Source organism: Rattus norvegicus, chromosome 5 (assembly GCF_036323735.1).
Source record: "Rattus norvegicus strain BN/NHsdMcwi chromosome 5, GRCr8, whole genome shotgun sequence".
NCBI classification, from domain to species: Eukaryota; Metazoa; Chordata; class Mammalia; order Rodentia; family Muridae; genus Rattus; species Rattus norvegicus.
In genome coordinates this window covers 103,088,389-103,111,612 of record NC_086023.1, presented here as the reverse complement: position 1 = coordinate 103,111,612, position 23,224 = coordinate 103,088,389, and the positions used below count along the sequence as shown (strand labels likewise).

Sequence of the window (23,224 nt, the reverse complement as noted above, 5' to 3'; positions counted from 1 at the left end):
AAAGTTGATCTTTGGGAGAGGTATGTGATGTCTTATTTAAGAGTTGCCCAGTGAACACCCAGAAGAACAAAAGGCACTTGTAAAATTCACATTGGCAGGAGCACCTCAAAAGCTACCCACATCTAAGGCAAGTCATACCAACATTCAGTCACAGTGCAAGGTGTGTGTGCAAAGTCTACCATGGGTAGAGCTGGTAGGAACAGCAAGATAACGACAAGCTAGCAGACATGACAACCAAGGAAAATAAATCCTAGGAGATAGTCTCAAAAAGACAAACAGTAAAGACGCTCAGAGGCACGGTGAAGCAGAAAAAACAAAACAAAAAAGGCATAAAAAAAAAGTTCACTGTTTAAAGAATTTAATTTATCTCATACCCTCCTTTCAGTAAAGGAAAAATTTAATTTTAGAAATGCACTTTCTAATGAATGGGACTGGAAATGTGAGGTAGCTTGAAGAACGGAACTATCAAGGGAGGTGACCTGAGCCCAGAAGACCAATACTACACTAACCTTTCTCACGGCCCCAGAAATCCATCAACGTAATCCATATAAACAAACTCAAAGAAAAACACACGGGACCATCTCATTAGATGCTGAAAAAACCTTTGACAGAATCCAACACCCATTCATGTTATAAGTATTAGAGAGATCAGGAATTCAAGGCCCATACCTAAACATAGTAAAAGCAATATACAGCAAACCAATAGCCAACATCAAGCTTAATAGAGAGAAACTTGAGGCAATCCCACTAAAATCAGGGACTAGACAAGGCTGCCCACTCTCTCCCTACTTATTCAATATAGTTCTTGAAGTTCTAGCCAGAGCAATCAGACAACAAAAGGAGGTCAAGGGGATACAGATCGGAAAAGAAGAAGTCAAAATATCACTCTTTGCAGATGATATGATAGTATATTTAAGTGATCCCAAAAGTTCCACCAGAGAACTACTAAGCCTGATAAACAACTTCAGCAGAGTGGCTGGGTATAAAATTAACTCAAATAAATCAGTAGCCTTCCTCTGCTCAAGGGATAGACAGGCTGAGAAAGAAGTTAGGGAAATCCCTTTCCAATAGTTACAAACAATATAAAGTATTTTGGTGTGACTAACTAAGCAAGTGAAAGATCTGCATGGCAGATCCTAATTTAGGACTTTTAGATTTGAGTGTTTCAGTTGCTAGTGACTGGAGAAGCCAGGAAGCTAGGGGCAGGGATAGGAAAGGGGGAAAGAAGGCAGAAGGCATGTGCTATGGCAGAACGGTTTGGGCAGGGATGGGAGTTAAGGGACAGCAGAGCAAAGTGGATAATTAATTAATTAGCTAATTTTTTAAAAGTTTAAAAGGAAGTATCCTGCATAGATGGGCAATGTTGTTTCCAGAAGCCACGGTACCAGACATGGGCTCCCTCACCCCATAAGCTGTTAGCGAGGATGACCCCAAAAGACTCAAAAAGAACACAAGCTATTACCTTTGCTCATCATTGCCTACCACAACTAGTGACCCTACTACTAAAGACAGTGCACGCTTTGTTTGCAGAACATCAAAACAATCATACTGGGACTGAAATGACAGTCCCCACCCCCTGCTGGGCAGTTTTCATAGAGCCAGAAGGTGCTGTGCAGACTGCTGGGAGAGAAAAATCAACACTAGTCTCACTCAGCCGTGACCCCTGCAAACTGTAATACCAAACTGCTTGGGCAAGATAGAGCTACAGGGGCAATGGGTGAATGACTTTGTGCAGGAGACCAACCACTTTCTGCTTAGGTCTGAGGCCCAGTCCCCTGAAGGGAATCCATGCCTGGTACTACAAATCTAGTCACATTAGCTGGGGGTCACAGGCCCCAGATAGGAGGATGCGGAATCTGGACATTGGGGGTGGGGGTGGGGGCTCACAGCTACTAGTGTTGTTTTGCTAAACAGTCATGGTGTCAAACTGCCTTCCAAATACTTATGTTTCTGCCTACAGTACTTCTCTCAGTCTTAGCTAAGGCTGTTGTTTGCTGTGGACAGCAGTCAATACAAAAACTCCTAACTGATGGAAACGGTTGAGGAGCCGTGATTGCTGGGTGCTCATCCCCAAACAAGACATTTATATCACCAACCCCACCCCCAAGCTCGAGGAACATTACAGAGGAGGGAGTAGGAAAAATGGGAGAGTCAGAGATGCAGAAGAATGTTGTGAGGCACTGTCTGCCCACCAAGCATGGCTACTGCACTCTCGGACTCATAGCTGTGACCGCCTGCACAGGAACTGCACAAGGTCAATATTCCACCGTGAACACGGGAGTGGCTCAGGAAGCCCCACCTCGACCTGAGAGGCTGCTGGAGGTTAACGGTTGCTGGTGGAAGGGAAGCATTTTCTTTAGTATTATAGTTACCGGTAAGTTGCTCCAGTAGAAAACCTCCCTACCCATGCATGCTAAACAAGCAGCATCAATTTAAACTTATAAATTCATAAGAAGGAAGGGAGGGAGGAAAGGACGGAGGAGGGGAGGGATGGGTTTACCAATATCAGAAGGGAGAGGAGAAATAGTTCTCCCTCCTTCTTTAGTACATTTTAATTGTTATTTTCTTTATTCCAAATTGTCCTTTCCCAAGACTTGGTCTAGTCACATCTATGGTGGAAATGATAAGAAATAAAGGAATGAAGAAATAAAAGTATTATGTCTTACCTGCACCTACATCTCCACTGAGGGTCAATCTGTGGCAGCATTAGCCCACAGTGTAACTGAACTGTGTCCCATGGCTCCACACAAATACTATTAGCAAAGTAAGCAGTGCCCCAGGAGGAGAGGCTGTTTCACACACATAAGAGCATCTGAGCAGCCACACCTACAGACTGCTTCCCTGTGCAGCAGTCGCTAGGCAATCTCTAAGAAAAGAAGAGAGTCGCTGGGTATAGTAGATGAAGCAGAAACGTGAGCATTTGGGAAAACAAGAGCCAGACGGCAAGACACAGTACTCTGTGGAAGTACAAATAACTCTAAATGCCCAGAGAGAAGGCAGTCACACAACATGTTGTTCAGAGACCTGTGTGGGAAGCTGAGGAATTAAACTCCATCAGCAAAACTGTAAGAAGACAAAATCTCAGAACACAGACAGTTAATACATGGACAGGAGAATTAGAAACGGTAATTAAAACTGCTAAGTCACAATAGAGTTGCACAGAATGTAGTTGGAAAGAAAAGCAAGTCCTCAGGATACAGGGGCTGACCAGGGACAGGTGTGTGAGGATACAGGGGGCTGACCAGGGACAGGTGTGTGAGGATACAGGGGCTGACCAGGGACAGGTGTGTGAGGATACAGGGGGCTGACCAGGGACAGGTGTGTGACGATACAGGGGCTGACCAGTGACAGGTGTGTGAGGATACAGGGGGCTGACCAGGGACAGGTGTGTGAGGATACAGGGGGCTGACCAGGGACAGGTGTGTGAGGATACAGGGGGCTGACCAGGGACAGGTGTGTGACGATACAGGAGGCTGACCAGGGACAGGTGTGTGAGGATACAGGAGGCTGACCAGGGACAGGTGTGTGAGGATACAGGGGGCTGACCAGGGACAGGTGTGTGACGATACAGGAGGCTGACCAGGGACAGGTGTGTGAGGATACAGGGGCTGACCAGGGACAGGTGTGTGAGGAAACACGGGGCTGACTAGGGACGGGTGTGTGAGGAAACACGGGGCTGACTAGGGACAGGTGTGTGAGGATACAGGGGGCTGACCAGGGACAGGTGTGTGAGGATACAGGGGGCTGACCAGGGACAGGTGTGTGACGATACAGGAGGCTGACCAGTGACAGGTGTGTGACGATACAGGGGCTGACCAGGGACAGGTGTGTGACGATACACGGGGCTGACCAGGGACAGGTGTGTGACGATACAGGAGGCTGACCAGGGACAGGTGTGTGACGATACAGGGGCTGACCAGGGACAGGTGTGTGACGATACAGGAGGCTGACCAGGGACAGGTGTGTGAGGATACAGGGGGCTGACCAGGGACAGGTGTGTGAGGATACAGGGGGCTGACCAGGGACAGGTGTGTGAGGATACAGGGGGCTGACCAGGGACAGGTGTGTGAGGATACAAGGGGCTGACCAGGGACAGGTGTGTGAGGATACAGGAGGCTGACCAGGGACAGGTGTGTGAGGATACAGGGGGCTGACCAGGGACAGGTGTGTGAAGATACACGGGGCTGACCAGGGACAGGTGTGTGAGGATACAGGGGGCTGACCAGTGACAGGTGTGTAAGGATACAGGGGGATGACCAGGGACAGGTGTGTGAGGAAACACGGGGCTGACCAGGGACAGGTGTGTGAGGGTACAGGGGGCTGACCAGTGACAGGTGTTTGAGGATACAGGGGGCTGACCAGGGACAGGTGTGTGACGATACAGGGGCTGACCAGGGACAGGTGTGTGACGATACAGGAGGCTGACCAGGGACAGGTGTGTGACGATACAGGAGGCTGACCAGGGACAGGTGTGTGAGGATACAGGGGCTGACCAGGGACAGGTGTGTGAGGATACAGGGGCTGACCAGGGACAGGTGTGTGACGATACAGGGGCTGACCAGGGACAGGTGTGTGACGATACAGGAGGCTGACCAGGGACAGGTGTGTGACGATACAGGAGGCTGACCAGGGACAGGTGTGTGAGGATACAGGGGCTGACCAGGGACAGGTGTGTGAGGATACAGGGGCTGACCAGGGACAGGTGTGTGACGATACAGGGGCTGACCAGGGACAGGTGTGTGACGATACAGGGGCTGACCAGGGACAGGTGTGTGACGATACAGGGGCTGACCAGGGACAGGTGTGTGACGATACAGGAGGCTGACCAGGGACAGGTGTGTGAGGATACAGGGGGCTGACCAGGGACAGGTGTGTGAGGATACAGGGGGCTGACCAGGGACAGGTGTGTGAGGATACAGGGGGCTGACCAGGGACAGGTGTGTGAGGATACAAGGGGCTGACCAGGGACAGGTGTGTGAGGATACAGGAGGCTGACCAGGGACAGGTGTGTGAGGATACAGGGGGCTGACCAGGGACAGGTGTGTGAAGATACACGGGGCTGACCAGGGACAGGTGTGTGAGGATACAGGGGGCTGACCAGTGACAGGTGTGTAAGGATACAGGGGGATGACCAGGGACAGGTGTGTGAGGAAACACGGGGCTGACCAGGGACAGGTGTGTGAGGGTACAGGGGGCTGACCAGTGACAGGTGTTTGAGGATACAGGGGGCTGACCAGGGACAGGTGTGTGACGATACAGGGGCTGACCAGGGACAGGTGTGTGACGATACAGGAGGCTGACCAGGGACAGGTGTGTGACGATACAGGAGGCTGACCAGGGACAGGTGTGTGAGGATACAGGGGCTGACCAGGGACAGGTGTGTGAGGATACAGGGGCTGACCAGGGACAGGTGTGTGACGATACAGGGGCTGACCAGGGACAGGTGTGTGACGATACAGGGGCTGACCAGGGACAGGTGTGTGACGATACAGGGGCTGACCAGGGACAGGTGTGTGACGATACAGGAGGCTGACCAGGGACAGGTGTGTGAGGATACAGGGGGCTGACCAGGGACAGGTGTGTGAGGATACAGGGGGCTGACCAGGGACAGGTGTGTGAGGATACAGGGGGCTGACCAGGGACAGGTGTGTGAGGATACAAGGGGCTGACCAGGGACAGGTGTGTGAGGATACAGGAGGCTGACCAGGGACAGGTGTGTGAGGATACAGGGGGCTGACCAGGGACAGGTGTGTGAAGATACACGGGGCTGACCAGGGACAGGTGTGTGAGGATACAGGGGGCTGACCAGTGACAGGTGTGTAAGGATACAGGGGGATGACCAGGGACAGGTGTGTGAGGAAACACGGGGCTGACCAGGGACAGGTGTGTGAGGATACACCGGGATGACCAGGGACAGGTGTGTGAGGAAACACGGGGCTGACTAGGGACAGGTGTGTGAGGGTACAGGGGGCTGACCAGTGACAGGTGTTTGAGGATACAGGGGGCTGACCAGGGACAGGTGTGTGAGGGTACAGGGGGCTGACCAGTGACAGGTGTGTGAGGATACAGGGGGCTGACCAGGGACAGGTGTGTGAAGATACACGGGGCTGACCAGGGACAGGTGTGTGAGGATACAGGGGGCTGACCAGTGACAGGTGTGTGAGGATACAGGGGGATGACCAGGGACAGGTGTGTGAGGAAACACGGGGCTGACCAGGGACAGGTGTGTGAGGATACACCGGGATGACCAGGGACAGGTGTGTGAGGAAACACGGGGCTGACTAGGGACAGGTGTGTGAGGGTACAGGGGGCTGACCAGTGACAGGTGTTTGAGGATACAGGGGGCTGACTAGGGACAGGTGTGTGAGGGTACAGGGGGCTGACCAGTGACAGGTGTGTGAGAATACAGGGGGCTGACCAGGGACAGGTGTGTGACGATACACGGGGCTGACCAGGGACAGGTGTGTGAGGATACACGGGGCTGACCAGTGACAGGTGTGTGAGGATACACAGGGGGCTGACCAGTGACAGGTGTGTGAGGATACACAGGGGGCTGACCAGTGACAGGTGTGTGACGATACAGGGGGCTGACCAGGGACAGGTGTGTGAGGATACAGGGGCTGACCAGTGACAGGTGTGTGAGGATACACAGGGGGCTGACCTGTGACAGGTGTGTGAGGATACACAGGGCTGACCAGGGACAGGTGTGTGAAGGTACAGGGGGCTGACCAGTGACAGGTGTGTGAGGATACATAGGGCTGACCGGTGACAGGTGTGTGAGGATACACAGGGCTGACCAGTGACAGGTGTGTGAGGATACAGGGGGCTGACCAGGGACAGGTGTGTGAGGGTACACAGGGCTGACCAGTAACAGGTGCGTGAGGATACAGGAGGCTGACCAGTGACAAGTGTGTGAGGATACAGGGGGCTGACCAGTGACAGGTGTGTGAGGATACACGGGGCTGACCAGGGACAGGTGCATGAGGATACTGGGGGCTGACCAGTGACAGGTGTGTGAGGATATACAGGGCTGACCAGTGACAGGTGTGTGAGGATACACAGGGCTGAACAGTGACAGGTGTGTGAGGATACACGGGGCTGACCAGGGACAGGTGTGTGAGGATACACAGGGCTGACCAGAAACAGGTGTGTGAGGGTACAGGGGGCTGACCAGTGACAGGTGTGTGAGGATACACGGGGCTGACCAGGGACAGGTGTGTGAGGATACAGGGGGCTGACCAGTGACAGGTGTGTGAGGATACAGGGGGCTGACCAGTGACAGGTGTGTGAGGATACACGGGGCTGACCAGTGACAGGTGTGTGAGGATACACAGGGCTGACCAGTGACAGGTGTGTGAGGATACACAGGGCTGACCAGTGACAGGTGTGTGAGGATACACAGGGCTGACCAGTGACAGGTGTGTGAGGATACAGGGGGCTGACCAGTGACAGGTGTGTGAGGATACACAGGGCTGACCAGTGACAGGTCTGTGAGGATACAAGAGGCTGACCAGGGACAGGTGTGTGAGGATACAGGGGCTAACCAGGGACAGGTGTGTGAGGATACAGGGGGCTGACCAGTGACAGGTATGTGAGGATACAGGGGGCTGACCAGGGACAGGTGTGTGAGGATACACGGGGCTGACCAGTGAAAGGTGTGTGAGGATACAGGGGGCTGACCAGTGACAGGTGTGTGAGGATACAGGGGGCTGACCAGTGAGAGGTGTGTGAGGATACACAGGGGGCTGACCAGTGACAGGTGTGTGACGATACAGGGGGCTGACCAGGGACAGGTGCGTGAGGATACAGGGGCTGACCAGGGACAGGTGTGTGAGGATACAGGGGGCTGACCAGGGAAAGGTGTGTGAGGATACAGGGGGCTGACCAGTGATAGGTGTGTGAGGATACACAGGGCTGACCAGGGACAGGTGTGGGAGGGTACAGGGGGCTGACCAGTGACAGGTGTGTGAGGATACACAGGGCTGACCAGTGACAGGTGTGTGAGGATACACAGGGCTGACCAGTGACAGGTGTGTGAGGATACAGGGGGCTGACCAGGGACAGGTGTGTGAGGATACAGGGGGCTGACCAGTGACAGGTGTGTGAGGATACAGGGGCTGACCAGGGACAGGTGTGTGAGGATACACAGGGCTGACCAGGGACAGGTGTGTGAGTATACACGGGGCTGACCAGTGACAGGTGTGTGAGGATACAGGGGGCTGGCTGACCAGTGACAGGTGTGTGAGGATACACAGGGCTGACCAGTGACAGGTGTTTGAGGATACAGGGGGCTGACCAGGGACAGGTGTGTGAGTATACAGGGGGCTGACCAGGGACAGGTGTGTGAGGATACAGGGGGCTGACCAGGGACAGGTGTGTGAAGATACACGGGGCTGACCAGGGACAGGTGTGTGAGGATACAGGGGGCTGACCAGGGACAGGTGTGTGAGTATACAGGGGGCTGACCAGGGACAGGTGTGTGAGGATACAGGGGGCTGACCAGTGACAGGTGTGTGAAGATACACGGGGCTGACCAGGGACAGGTGTGTGAGGATACAGGGGGCTGACCAGGGACAGGTGTGTGAGGATACAGGGGGCTGACCAGTGCCAGCCACAAATAAAGTGAGCCCTTTTAATGTGTCTCCCCTGCCAAAAAAAAAAATCTATGAAATTATATTACTTGCTAATTTTATTATATAGTTCAAATATATAAAATGATATTAATTGTCACTGGTATATATTAACTAGACCGTTGGATAGCTAAAATGAGACAGGTTAATAAAAGATTCAGGGGGATGAAGAACAACAAAATATAATGGCATACATGTGCTCATGAAAATGCTGCCTGGGTGGTAGCACGCACCTTTAATCCCAGAAGCAGAGGCAGGTGGATCCCTGAGTTCGAGGCCAGCATGATTATAGAGTGAGTTCCAGGACAACCAGGGAAACGCAGAGAAACCCTATCTTGAGAAGAAACAAAAAAGTAACAAAGAAAAAGAAAATGCCATTGTGAAACTTCGTATGCTAACACAATAGCTAAAAAGTGAAAAACAAAACAACCAAACTGACCTCAGTCGAAGTTAGCACATGACAGATCTCCAGCTCCTGCACACACAACTGCACGTCTGAGACAAGTCCGTTCTATAAATAATAAAACTAACCCAAGTCCTTAGGCTGGGTTCACCTCTTACCACACAGCCTTTCCTTCTCAAGAAATCGGCTTCCCCTCCAGTCACAATAAGCCTTCCCACATGAAGCTGTCCTGGGGCTGATGGAGAGGGACAGCTCAGTCTGCTCCCTTACCTTAGCCGACAGCTTCGTGCTACGGCTACACTGGCTCCCTCCACCTCCCCTCGCACCAGCCATCTTCCCATTCACAGTGACCGAGACGTGTCTGAATGTAAAGACCACTTAGGCATTTAATGGCCACGCTGCCACCTCCGGATGTCTTGTGTCTGTGACAGGTGTGTGAGGACTGAATACTTTGGACTGCTTGTTCCTAGAGGTCAGGTATTACTTACTCTGCACCCTGTAGGTATCTGACAAATACAGAGTGGATAAGTAACCTTTTATAAAAAGCATCCCTGGGCTTAGCAGTGTTTTGTCCAGAACAGCAACTGAATAAAAACCTAATTGATGAAAAAAGCTTTACAATGTAAAGAACAGGGAAGGAAAATCTAATAAAGACAAGGTAATTTCCACATATATTTTAGAACTTACAAGCCAAAATTCTGTTTTAAATCGATTCTGACTTTCCATGGGGACTCTCCAAGATATACATTATTTACTGTGAAGAACAAAGCCTGTCTGATGGTCAGGCTAGAACCAGCTGTAGAGCAAATCTGCTCTACCAAAAAAAGTGTTCTCCACCCAAGGATATTAAAGGCCAGTGTTTGAAAAACAAACACAGCACACATCAATTTCATATGGGGCCAAAGCACTCCTCATGCTGAAATAACATTCCCTTCCTTAGGCTGCTTAATTTGAAAATAATAATAACCATCTCAAATTCTTCCAGAACACCATTCTCGCCTTAAACTTTTAACAACTCAAAATATCTGATGTATATCTGTTACCCAAATTTCTTTAGCATGACAAAATTATTGTGTAATTTGACTACTTTTCTTTTTCTCACTGAAAAATTCCAAAGTCCATCCAAAATTTAGAGAAAGGACACCTTCTTCCTTGAGGAAGCACAGGCTTTCGGGGCTGACTGCTTAGCTTGTGGAACCCCACAGTCTTTGAAACGCTGGGCCGGAAACCCAGGAAAGCGGTTGTTCTTAATCACACTATGCTGATCATTACGAAACTGCAAACTACAACTGGCTTCAGTCGGAATATCTTGTGAAAGTCACTTATCTTGCCCTTTATGCAAGACAACATTGAAACAATGACAAACACAAACGTGAGATGTAAATGCTTGCCTTTTAATACAAAGTATTTTGTGAAGGCTGGATCTCACACAGAGATCATGGGATGAAATGGTACAGCCACTTTTAATAATAAATTGACAGTTCCTCAGCAAGCTAAACAGAATCACCATAGTGGTCATGGTATCTGTACCATATGCATACTATATGAGTGTATACACATACATGGACCCTCAAATTCTATAGGGATTATTTACTTTAAAAAATTATTACATACATTAGCATCTCAAACACAAGTCACAAAAGAAATACACTTAAGTTTATGCTTTTAATATTACAGCATTCCTTTGGTGATTAATATATATTTTTCATATATATATCCTTGTAACAAACCTTACACTGTTTAATTGTTCATGCCTCTCCAACTAAATTTTGATTAGTTTTTAAAAGGACATTGCATCTTCTGTTAGTACTTCCACAACTGTGTCCCATCATCATATTGTGCAGAATGTATTTCTGATTAATTTTAATTAAATTATATAAAAGTATGTTGATTTTTACCTATAACAGCAACTTTAAAATATAGAATATTATAGTAACACTTCTATTCATCAGAAAAATTAACTAAGAGAAATATGAATTAGAAGAACTACCATATTGTGGGTGGTAAGAATGTGAATTACTTTAGCCTTTTCATATATTATCATAATTATTTGATACTAAAAAAATGCATAGAGATGTAAATTAGAGAGTAAAGAACTGGTCTTACATTAGACAGATTTTTCAGACACTGTGTTAAATTTAATAACCCCATGTATTTCTAAAAGAAACAGTGCTACAGAATATTGTAAAAAGGACTAGAAGCTAAGGATGACGACACTGCATTCAAATAGTCCATAGATTTCCCCTTATACTTTGTTTCCAAATGCCAGTGTCCTCAATGGTTTACACTGTAATTCCATTATAATCCTGTTCCCCGAACTTCCTTCCAACACAAATAAAGTGTTAACAGCTATCCAAGCCATAGTGTCCTCATTTGTGGGATAGAAACGATGTTTTAGAGGACCTACCTATCTCACATGGCTGTGGTTCTCAGGGGAAGGAAGCTTACAAAAGGCAAGCAAAAGCACTAAGAACAAGCCTAGCAGATATTATGCAAATCAAACTGATCATTAATGAAGATCATCATGTCAAAGACGCTTTCAAACGCCCAGGAGAGGTACACACTCAGAACTCAGTCACGCCATCAGTATGAACACCTTGCATCATGCCATCCCAAACACCTTCAAGGAGCATGATCTCCAACAACACCAACAAGTTCTGCTTCATTTCCGAATACTTTTTTAAATTACATAGAAAAATGTTTCATTATCTAACCATCCTTTTGTGACTATGTTTTTCAAATGGACTTAATAATGGAGGGGGAATGCAGCGAAGAACCACAAACCCCAGTTTCTTTCCTTGTTTACTCCACCTTATTTGTCAACATCTTATTTATTTATTTTGTGTGTTTTGGTGAAGGTGGAGTACACATGTGTCATAGCAACTCTTATAAGGACAACATTTAATTGAGGTGCCTTACGAGTTTGGAGGTTCAGTCCATTATCATCATGGAAGGAAGCCTGGCAGCCTCCAGGCAGGCATGGTGCTAGTGGAGCTGAGAGGTCTACATCTTCATCTGAAGGCAGTCAGGAGCAGACCGCCTTCCAGCAGCTAGAAGGGGGGTCTCCAAGCCCACCACCACAGAGACACACTTCCTCCAACAGGGCCACACCTCCTAATAGCGCCACTCCCGGGCCAAGCATACTCAAGTCACCACATACACACTTCAAACAAGTAAATATCTCATTAAAATATGCTAAACAATTTGCTGTGCTATCCTACACATGTGGAATAAAACAGGTGAGTTTAAGGCACTGTCTGCAATCAAAATTAAGTGTAGCACTGAAAAGAGGAGGTGAGTGAAATAAAGCACAAAATATATAAATATAGTAATCTGAGACCTTACAAAGGTACATAAGCAATTTAATATAGAAAGCATTATCTTCATTGGCAATGTGTGGTGGCCTGCCATAAATTTGTAGCACTTGGGAAGCAAAAGGATCTCAGTGAGTTTAAGCAAGACTGATCTTCATTGGAAATTCCAGGCCAGCGAGGACTCCATAGTGAACTGGCCTCAATAAATAAATAAATAAATAAATAAACAAACAAATAAACAAACAAACAAACAAACGAAAGAAGGAAGGAAGGAAGGAAAGAAAGAAAGAAGGAAAGAAGAGAAAGAGAGGAAACCAGGTGGAATTGTTTGTCCTTATTCAACAGCTTGGTATGGTGTCATGTGCCTGCAATGCTACAGTAAGAAAATTGTCATGAGTTCAAAGCCAACCACAGATACATAACAAGACCAAACCTGATGTAACAAAAAAAAATGAACATATAGTTCATCAAAGAAAATATATAAATACAAATATATTTAAATAAGTACTCAACTTTCTCACCTACTGGGGAACACTAAACTTGATTTAATTTTAATTTAGAAATAAAAGTCATATAACTACATACCTATCACTATGACTAAGTGAAAGAGAAAAGAATGAAATTACATGTACAGATTCAAATCAAACAGAACTCTGTTAAATTGCTAAGAAGAATTTTTAGAAAGATGATATAGCCCCTTTGAAAAACAATTTAATATTTTCCTAAATATACACTTAGCATATAACCCAGACATCAGACTTCTAAGTATTTATACAAGGGAAATTAAACCTTATGATTGCACAAAAACATTTCCATGAATATTTAACCCCATTAGCAAGTGTCCAGAGATAAGAAAACAAGATAAGTACAGTGACAAACTAGAACTGTCCCCCAGAATGAAAAGCAAGGAACTGCTGGTACGCATGAACCATGGGTGATCTGAGCTGTGACTCTCCAAGTGAAAGGCGTCTCCTGGATGACTGTGTACTTCACTGTTACATGCCATCCTGGCAAGGGCATGACTACACTAAGGGCCACCAGGTCTGTGCCTCCTGTGTGCCAAGTCTGACCAACTCCCAAGGCTAATTACACGGGAACAATAGATGTAGGAAGAAAAATTAACCTGAGTCTCTACCAGGCATCACACAGGTTTTAATTATGACTGATCATACAAATATAAAAACTAAAACTATGACTCTTTTCCCTTCTCTGCTCTCTTGCCCTCTTCTCCTTTGTCCCTGTCCCTTCTCTCCCCATTCCCCTCCCCCACTTCCCTCCATGTGCTCATGGCCAGCCTTTATTCCTCTCCTCTTTTACTCTTCTTCTCTCATTAAACCTTTCCATGTAGAAAAAAAAATTAAAACTATGAAACTTTTAGAAAAAATAATGAGTCCATTATTTTCACTGATTTAGGGTAATGGAAGATTATTATAATAAAAATGTGATGTATATATAGATGCCGTACACTTTATATGCCAAGAAACCTAGGAGGACTAAAAATCTAAGTTTAAAACTCAATACTCGGACCCTATTAAACATCATGGCCTAGCAACACAGCACATGGGAGTTTTTAATCCCCATGATTATGTGACTGTGTGGCTGGTTGAAAGCTACACTATGCTGCCACTGCCCAGATGGCAAAAAATAAATAAATATCACGCTGTGTCTCACCATCCTAAACCAGTATAATTCCTATCTGCAGTCTAAACACTTATACACAGAAGTAAGTGTAGCTCCCACCACCATCACTGAAGCTTCCCGTTTCAGCAGATGGAGAACCATATGGAAAGACACAATAGTCCAAATGCAAAGAACAGTGAATTACAAGATTCCCAGCCCCAACTGATACAAATATGATCCAACTCTATCCTTAAAGATTTAGGTAACAGTGAAGAAGAGGAGATGAAGAAGGTCTCTAAGAACCAGAGCACCAGGATGCCTGCTACAAGATTGTATCTTTTACATGCAACAACATAGCTACACCCAAGAAATTTTAACTGGAGGGAAATTTTAATCCAGCAATGTGGCTGCTCTGGCAAGGGATCATATCCAAAGACTATATAGGTCTATGTGATCCAACTAGAATAACACATCTTGAATCCCTCTGGCTGGACTACAGGCATGCCCTTAGTACACACCTTTAATCCCAAACAATGAAAGTCGTTAGTTTGTAGAAGGAAGTAAACATATTTGAAAGTGAGTGGCAGACAAAGTGTCGAATCAGAGAAAGATTTAACAGAATGAGTCAGAGATAGGCTCTGTCTCGTGAGAACATACAGGAAGGAGAGGATACTTAAGAGCAGGGCAGAGTGGATCAGGAATGGATGGCAGTGCAGTTGAGTTCAGCTGAGTCAGTTGTTTGGTGCAGTCAGTGTGGTAAAGTAGTGCAAGGAGAGCAGAGGCAGTTTTGCCAGGACAATTTTACAGGAGGAGCCAGATTACAACAAATTGCCACAGCTAGCTTGAGGCAATGCAAGTCAGTAAGAAGACAAGAGAAGCCAGATTGAATCAGTCATCTTGAAGAGGGGTTTGAGCCAGGACAGCTGAGTTGAGCCAACCAACAGAGTTCAAAAAGGCTAAAAAGGGTGAGCTTATTCATCAGGAAGCCTCCAAGATGACAATTAATCAGGCAAATTACTTTTACACTTAACAGTATGGCTTGAACAATGATCCTGTCAGTTGGCATGCCAGTGTGAATGAGAAAAATTTCCTGATGCCCCACCCCTGAATGAAGAAGCATTGCTGAGAGAGGGAGAATTAGTCTTCCTCAGGAATAAACACATAATTGACTATCCTGTACCAAAGAGTCCTCCCTAAAAGATATATATACATAGGCAACAGTAAACGGACTCAGCAAGCTGAGTGTGTGTGTGTGTGTGTGTGTGTATTTGTGTAGGTGTGTGTGTGTGTGTATTTGTGTAGGTGTGTGTGTTTGTGTGTGTAAAACAATAGTAGTTCAGGGACTAAGCCACTACCCAAAGACTATACATGGACTGACCCTGGACTCTGACCTCATAGGTAGCAATGAATATCCTAGTAAGAGCACCAGTGGAAGGGGAAGCCCTGGGTCCTGCTAAGACTGAACCCTCAGTGAACGTGATTGTTGGGGGGAGGGTGGTAATGGGGGGAGGATGGGGAGGGGAACACCCATATAGAAGGGGAGTTGGAGGGGTTAGGGGGATGTTGGCCCAGAAACCGGGAAGGGGAATAACAATTGAAATGTAAATAAGAAATACTCAAGTTAATAAAGATAAAAAAAACAATAGTAGTTAAAGAAAAAGAAAAAGAATATGAGGGGGAATACATGGGAGGGAACCTGGAGGAGAAGAACGAGAAGGAAAATTATATAATTATATTGTAATTTTTTAAATTGCAAATTTAAAGTTTTCATTTAAGTTACAATTTCTACTAAAGAATACCACTTTCATAACATATGGAATCAAATAACCAAAAGTTAGGTCATCTTGGGTAATAGACATCTGTATATGATAGTGGACAGTTATACAGACTTATATGACACTATTACTGACGCTATGGTATGCCTACAGACAGGAGCCTGGCATGGCCGTCCTCTGAGAGGCCTAACTGGTAGCTGACTGAGACAGATGCAGATACTTATACCCAACCATTGGACAGGGATCACTATGGTTGAATTAGGGGAAGGATTGAAGAAGCTGAAGGAGAGGGCAACTCTGCAGGAAGACCAGCAGTTCCAACTAACCCGGGCCCCTGGGAGCTCCCAGAGACTGAGCCACTGAAATACCAGCATACATGGGCTGGTCTGAGGCCCTGGCACATATGCAGCAGAGGAGTGCCTCGTCCAGCCTCAGTAGGGGAAGATGGACCTAATCCTTGAGATACTCGAGGGCCCGGGGAAGGAGGATGCCTAGTGGGGTGGGAGAGAGGAGGAATGGGATGAGGAACTGTGAGGAGGGACCAAGAAGTGGGGACAACAGCTGAAATATAAATAAATAAGTTTTAGAAATGACTGACAGAAGGCACAGAACTCCGCTATAACGGAAATGCCTGGAGCCCTAGTAAAGTGATATCACATGAGTCCTTACACAAACCAAAATCCAAACTGGCCAAGCTTGGGGGCACACGCTTAGAACTCCAGCATTATGGAGGCTGATACAGGAGGACTGTGAATCTGTGCTTCATAAAGACATCCTGCCTCTGGGGTTGGGGGATCAAACTGTACCCTGGTCAGCACCCTCCACTGAATTACATCTTTTCCTTCAGATTGAATATATAAAGTACATCATAGTGCCTGCATATAATAAACAAAAATGGCTGTTTTCAGAAAATATATTTGTTGAATAATTCAAATCTGCAGGGAAATGCCTACGTTCACTTAGGGCCTATACCCTCCATTAAGCAAAGCTAACTAACACCTCAGAATTGCTTTACAACTACAATTTCCACCTCTCATATTGGGCGATATATGAGATTTTCACCATTGTGACAAGATCTCTGAGGAAGGATAAAGCAGGAAGGATTTACTCTGGCCCATGAACCTTTGGCTGTCACTACTGAACAACACAAGGATGTGTGGCAAAGATGGGGAAACAAAGCAGTTTGCCTCGTGGTGGCCAGGAAGCAGGAAGAGAGAAAGGGGCAGGAGCCAAGACACACCTTTCCAGGATATCCCCAGTAACCTACTGGGGCTCCACCTCCTGCTTGTCACCGCCTCGCAATAATGCCATCATATATAACATTAATAATCTGCTAGGCTGCAACGTATAGAACTCTCTCAGTTCCCCAGATCCCTTCATGAGCTCCCAGAAGAACTTCGTATTCATTCAACCCCAAATGAGCGTGAGTGATTCTTCAACTGAAGCCCCCAGAATGGAACGGGTTGCATAAACAGACGCCAACACTGATGTTTCCTAGACCCCCAATGCTTTATTTTTAAAATAAATACAAGATATATAATTTCTTCATTTAACCATATTATGGTTTTAATAAAAAAAAAAACCTGTCTTCAAACTCAAGTAAAAAACAAAATCCTTAACACAGGCAGAGAGATAGGCACAGGTACTGTGTCGCAGCAGTGTAACAGATAGCATGCCTTCTAACATTATCTGAGGTCCTACTGTGAAATGGCTGTGAGCCATGTTTGATCTTCTACGCTAGACTTGACTGGGAGCAGGAGAGTTAAGTAGTTAAGTGTATCTTCTCCAGGCAAATTATTGCCATTTACATATGCTTATAGCATGCCTGCCTATAAGAAGTAACACAACGAATGATGTGTATCTGCATGATCGTAACTTAAACAAGTTCTATGAGGTCTTCAGAAACATCTAAACTGGCTTAGAGTTGATTTTAAAAAAAAAAAAAATTTGAAGTGTGAACCCCAGCACTTAGAGGCAGAGGTAAGAGGGTCTCTGTGAGGTTCAAGTCAGCCGGGAATACAGGGGAGACCTTGTCCAGAAAGAGAAGAAAAATGGGAATGGTTAAACAGCGCAGCCCTTATTAACTCTTTGGAACGTTAAAGTGTTGGGCGAGCTTCCCCGGCTGCTCTCAGCACCTGTCAAGCTCCTCAGCGCAGCCTACCTGTGCTCTCCTCTGCACCTCCAAGAGAAGTTCAGAGTACTGGAACTCCAGCTCCTTCTTCTGCTTCTGCCAGCAGCCCTCCTGGGCCTTGATCTGTTCGGCCACCTTGTTGAAGGTGTCTTCCTGAGTCTGCTGGAGCTCTCTCATTGTATCGGACTTGTTCTTACAGATATACTCCAGGTGGCTTATCTAGCAATGGAATGAAATATAGATTGAGACATGGCTTCCCATCTGTGGATGGGAAGACCTACAATCTCCACTATATTTTACCCCTATGATTACATAACTATATGAAGTTAAAATGTAAATAAAATAGGAACCAGAACTTATGGGGGTAAATTAGACAGTTTAGCAGAAAATTGTATCATTTTTATACCTAAACAATGAATTTGTATTTTTCTTCCTTCTAATACGGTAGCTTTTTCTGTAATCAATTTTATAGAGACATTTTAAAAAATCATTGTTTTTTCTAGAACCAAAGCTCAGGCTATTCCAGATGTCCCTCAGTGAGAAAGAAATATTAATTTAAATGAAACTTACACATATATTTTATATATAATAATACATAACATTACCCCCAGTTTTCATATTAACAAACACTAAAAAGAAAAACCTTCTCTTACAGCATGCATGTCAATTAGCGCTCTGAAGCTATGAGCAACAATTAAAACCATCATTGCAGAGACACAAAGCACATATTTAATTTACTTAACTATCAGTCTGTGTTAACTCACTGCACAGACTCAGTCCCAGCAGCAGCTCTGCTACTCACAGTGTATTTCCCCATTTCTCAGGCCTACTTCAAAGGCCTTGGGTTATACTCTCAATGTGCTAAAGATTAAATGCTCAATAATACGAGATTTTACCTTGACGTTGGACCATTTTGTTAATACAACATATATTTTTTAACTCTTAATTAATAGCGACTATCACTGTGGCTGAGATCCAGACATTACACTACAGTGCATTCGTCTAACACAGTTCTGATCAGTTCAACAGCCCCAGGGGAAGTAAAAGTATCTTAAATGGCAGCAGACATGACCTGAAACACCTCTTAACTTTCTGTAGCAAGGGCAGGGTTTTTTGGGGGTTTTTTTGTTTGTTTTTTTGGTTTTTTTTTCTGTTTCAGAAAGACTGAATTCCTAGGCTCATAGAATGGCAAAGTAACCATAAAGTCTACTGTTTTCAGAGATAAAATATACATTTCCCCTTCTAAAGTATGGGGTTGTCATTTTCTCACATAGTTTGTGGCATTCAAAGAAACAAGTCAAAAATGTACCTTAAATTTTTCTAAGGACTTTTAAAGCAACCCTTCGTATTTCCTAAGCAAAGACTTTTAAAATGATGTTTTTGAATAACTACATCCTGTTTCTATTTTATGCTAACATAAAGAGTTGGTTTATTAATGTAAATGACTAAGTTCTTTGAATTGCTTCATCAGTAAGATTAATTTATTTTCTCTTAATTAGGTCCCTGTGGCTAACACTGGCTAGTAGTATTAGCATGTCCTCCACAGAAAGTGGAGCTTAGAGACTTCATACAGACTTCAGTCACATTTACATGCCCACAGCAATGGCATCAAACTGAGCTGTAGACAAGCCATAATTAATGGTACTGAATTATTAACATCCAAATTCTTTTTGAAATAAGATGAATGTCAGCCTCTCTTAATGATACTGTGATGTGGACAAATGTCACTGAATTTAATAGAGGTGTCTGGTGCCTGAGGACAGTTACCTTCTCATTAGCCCTGTTAAGGTCCGCAATGAGGGCATCAACATTCTCCTGCAAGACTGCACAAAGCTCAGACCAGGAGAATTTATCCAACATGCCTTCTGGTTGTTTTATGAGCACACAGCCTGCTACCAAGTGCTGATACAAGGTGTGAAGGAAGGTTAGTTTCTCCTGCAAGAAAAAAAAAAAAAAAAAGACTCATTAACTCCTGAATACAAACACCGTAGGAGGTAAAATACATAATACAAATAGTAAATGATTTATTTTTTAAATCTTGAAGGAAAATACTCAAGTTTCAGCGATAATCATTCAGATGGTCTTTTCCCTCACATGCAGAAACAAGCACTAGGTAAAATACTGGATACTTCTTAGCCTGGTAATTAGATGCCGGAACACCAGACCTGTGATCAGGCTTATTACTGCTGGTGATGTGTACACCTGTTTAGGTCTAAGCTTTATTATCTGTAACTTAAGGTGTCTGGGTTAATTTTTTATAAGACTCTTTCATTTGAGGCCCACATAGTAATTCTATTCTTTCTTATATTCTAAAACACAGGTGTTAAGTCATAAAAAGGCACGGAGATAAGAGGGTTACTCCACTCCAGTGAAAGGCGAGGTGCTTTACGTGTCTGCAATCACACAGCTTCCTTCCTCCCCCACAGATTCCACTCTACTTATCACATATAGGAAATCTATCCCAACCCCTTTAGGCAAAGCAGCAGTGATATGAAAGATATAAAACAAAGGCCCATTTGTTTTCCCCCACTTAGAGATTTATATTGTATTCGGCACACTGGGCAACTGTGGGTGTTTAAGTATTACAAAGTAACAGAGCGATTTAAAATGGACACATTTTCAAAACTGCCCAATTAGAAACATGTTTGAAAACCCCTTTAAATGCCTGCTGTCCTTACTTTCATTAACTATCCACTGCCAAATGGAAATGGCCTTAACATAGTTACTCTGCTCTAGAAACCAGTGTGACCCTGACTTATCTTGAACACACTTAGAGGCTTTGGTTACTAAGATGACATCTTTATAGATATTTCATCTCAAAAGATGAAACTCAAAAGATGAAGTAATTGTGAAGCTGTAAAATGAACATCTTATTTGAATAAAATCAGTTCCCTCAAAATGTCTCAATATATCATCAGGAGGAAAAGAACTTGAAAGAAGAAAGACTAGGAGAAAATGGAAATTAAAGTGTAGATTTTTAAAAAGCTAAATATAGTATATGTGATGGTTTGTATACTTTGTATGGCTTGGCTTAGGGAGTGGCATTATTAGAAGGTGTGGTCCTGTTGGAGTAGGTGTGTCACTGCGGGTATGGGCTTAAGACCCTCATCCTAGCTTCCTGAAAGCCAGTCTTCCACCAGCAGGCTTCAGATGAAGATGTAGAACTCTCAGCTCCCCCTGCACCATGCCTGCCTGCATGCTGCCATGCTCCTGCCTTGATGATAATGGCCTGGACCTCTGTAAGCCAGCCCCAATTAAATGTCCTTTATAAGACTTGCCTTGATCATGGTTACTGTTCACATCAGTAAAACCCTATCTAAGACAGCATATTAAGTTTTATTTTGTTACTGGAAATTGTAGCAACCATTTCCTAAACATTTCAAAATAAGGAACATTAATTCACTCGTATACTATCTCATTTTTTTCAGATATAGTAATTTAAAAATTAAGTAAATAAATACAAAAAACCCACTGGATCAAGAAATAAAATATTGCCGTGCATGATGGCACATGCCTTTAGTCCCAACACTTAGGAGGCAGAGATAGGAAGATCTCTGTTGACTTTGAGGCCATCCTGGTCTACACATATTGAGTTCCAGGATAGTTTGAGCTCTGTGGAGAGATCCTGTCAGGAAGAGGAGGGGGGGGGGACTGCTGCTACAAATAGAGTATGTACTGTTCCTTTCTAAGCAGCTAAAGATGACTAGTACACTTTTAAGTGGGTTGAAACGTATAAACAACTGATTAAGTACAATTACACAAGTCTAATTCCCAGGAACTAAAATCCTCCCCCACACTTTTACTAATGATCACAGCTCTACTCCAAGCAGCTCCTCCTTAAGAATAGCTCACTGTGTCACATAAAGTGCTTTTCACCCGGGCTGTGATAAACCAGCTATGGGACTCATCCATCTGACATGGAAAGAATATTGTAAGATCCAAAATCACTTGGATCAAAATCAACACACTGAACCCAAGCACAGCACTCTAGACACTGACTTTACATAACAGTCGGGCTTCTAGTTCCTTTATTTTAATCATTATCTGATGTACAGAACAGTTCCAACCCCTTCATGTGGACAAAACTGAAAGCCCAGACTTGAAGGCTGGAAATTATGCTTCCTTCTTACTCTCTTGGCACTGGAGTTTGTATTTTTTGAAATAATGAATTCAATATGCAGGAATTTAGACAAACAAGCCCACCAACTATCCCAGAAGTAAAATAGAACTATAGACAGAACGGGCTCATATAGAACATGAAATGTTTGTCATATTAAGAAGTCACTGATAGGACTGAGCAAACGACTGAGCAGTTAAGAGCACTGACTGCTCTTGCACGGGACCTGGGTTCAAATCCCAGCACCTACGTGATAGCTCATAAAAGTCTGTAACTCCAGTTCCTGGGGACCTAGTACCCTCTTCTGGCCTCTCTGGGCATCAGACATCCACATAGTACATGGACACACACACACAGGCAAAAAATAAAAGGGCCTAAATATAAAAGTAAAGAAATCTCAAAATAATTTCAATAAGTTACTAATAAATAAAAATGGATAGATAGGTAACTTCAGAGCATCCAAACTGTAATTTTAACTTTGTGAAACTCTTCTTTTTCTAAATTTCTGCTAGTATCTTGTGATTATAAAGGAAAAGGGGGCTGTCTGAAGATATTAGTCTTGTTTTACAGTTATGGAAATTGAGAAGTGGGGCAACAAACCTACATGGCTTGTCCACAGCCAAGCTCAGTGTAAACAGAAAAACAGATTCCACAAAAATTCTTCATCAAGCCAAGCTGTAGGATGACTCTAATAAAAAAATGATGTTGTTACTGGCAAACAGGCCAACCTTGACGAGCCAATAAGGAATATGGCATCATGAGATATGACAGACCCAAGAAAGAAAGAAAGCTGATGTCCCAGGGACACGAGGGCTGAACCTGGTAGCTTTTGTTTCTTACTGAGCAGGAAGTGACTTTGCAGCTCTGAGGAACATTTATTTCAAAGTGTGACACTCAGAACATTGTTAAATGAAAGTAAATATGGGTAACACTGGTCACTTGGGGCAGGTAATGTCCACAGCTGAGGCCCGGGCAAGGCCAATCGAGCTCCCCGTCTGGGGCGATACCTCAGTGTCCTTCTGGAAGGCCTGCGACAGCTTCTGCAGCTCACTCTCACACTGTGCCCTACAGGTCTTCTCCTTCTCCCAGCAGTGCAGCACATTCTGCAGCTCCACTTTCAGCGTGGTTATTAGGGCCTCGCGGTCTGCACACTTAGCACGCAAGTGACTTAGCTCCTTGTGGACCTCAGTCAGCCTATCCTGCAGCTCCTGTCAGAAACACCAAGTAAAGAGAC

The 23,224-nt window shown here is 44.9% G+C and overlaps 1 protein-coding gene across 14 annotated transcripts in view; it reads right to left on the bottom strand.

Annotated features, from left to right (window-relative positions):
* The window catches only part of Ccdc171 (coiled-coil domain containing 171), a 483,978-nt gene that overhangs the window by 338,128 nt on the left and 122,626 nt on the right, over window positions 1-23,224 (bottom strand). For all 14 annotated transcript variants that reach the window (XM_039110657.2, XM_039110659.2, XM_063288312.1 and 11 more), the window contains 3 exons: window positions 22,998-23,198; window positions 19,641-19,808; window positions 17,904-18,092 (listed from right to left, as the gene is read on the bottom strand). In XM_039110657.2, the coding sequence (XP_038966585.1) occupies window positions 17,904-18,092; window positions 19,641-19,808; window positions 22,998-23,198 (558 nt within the window). The remainder of the gene's footprint in view (window positions 1-17,903; window positions 18,093-19,640; window positions 19,809-22,997; window positions 23,199-23,224) is intronic.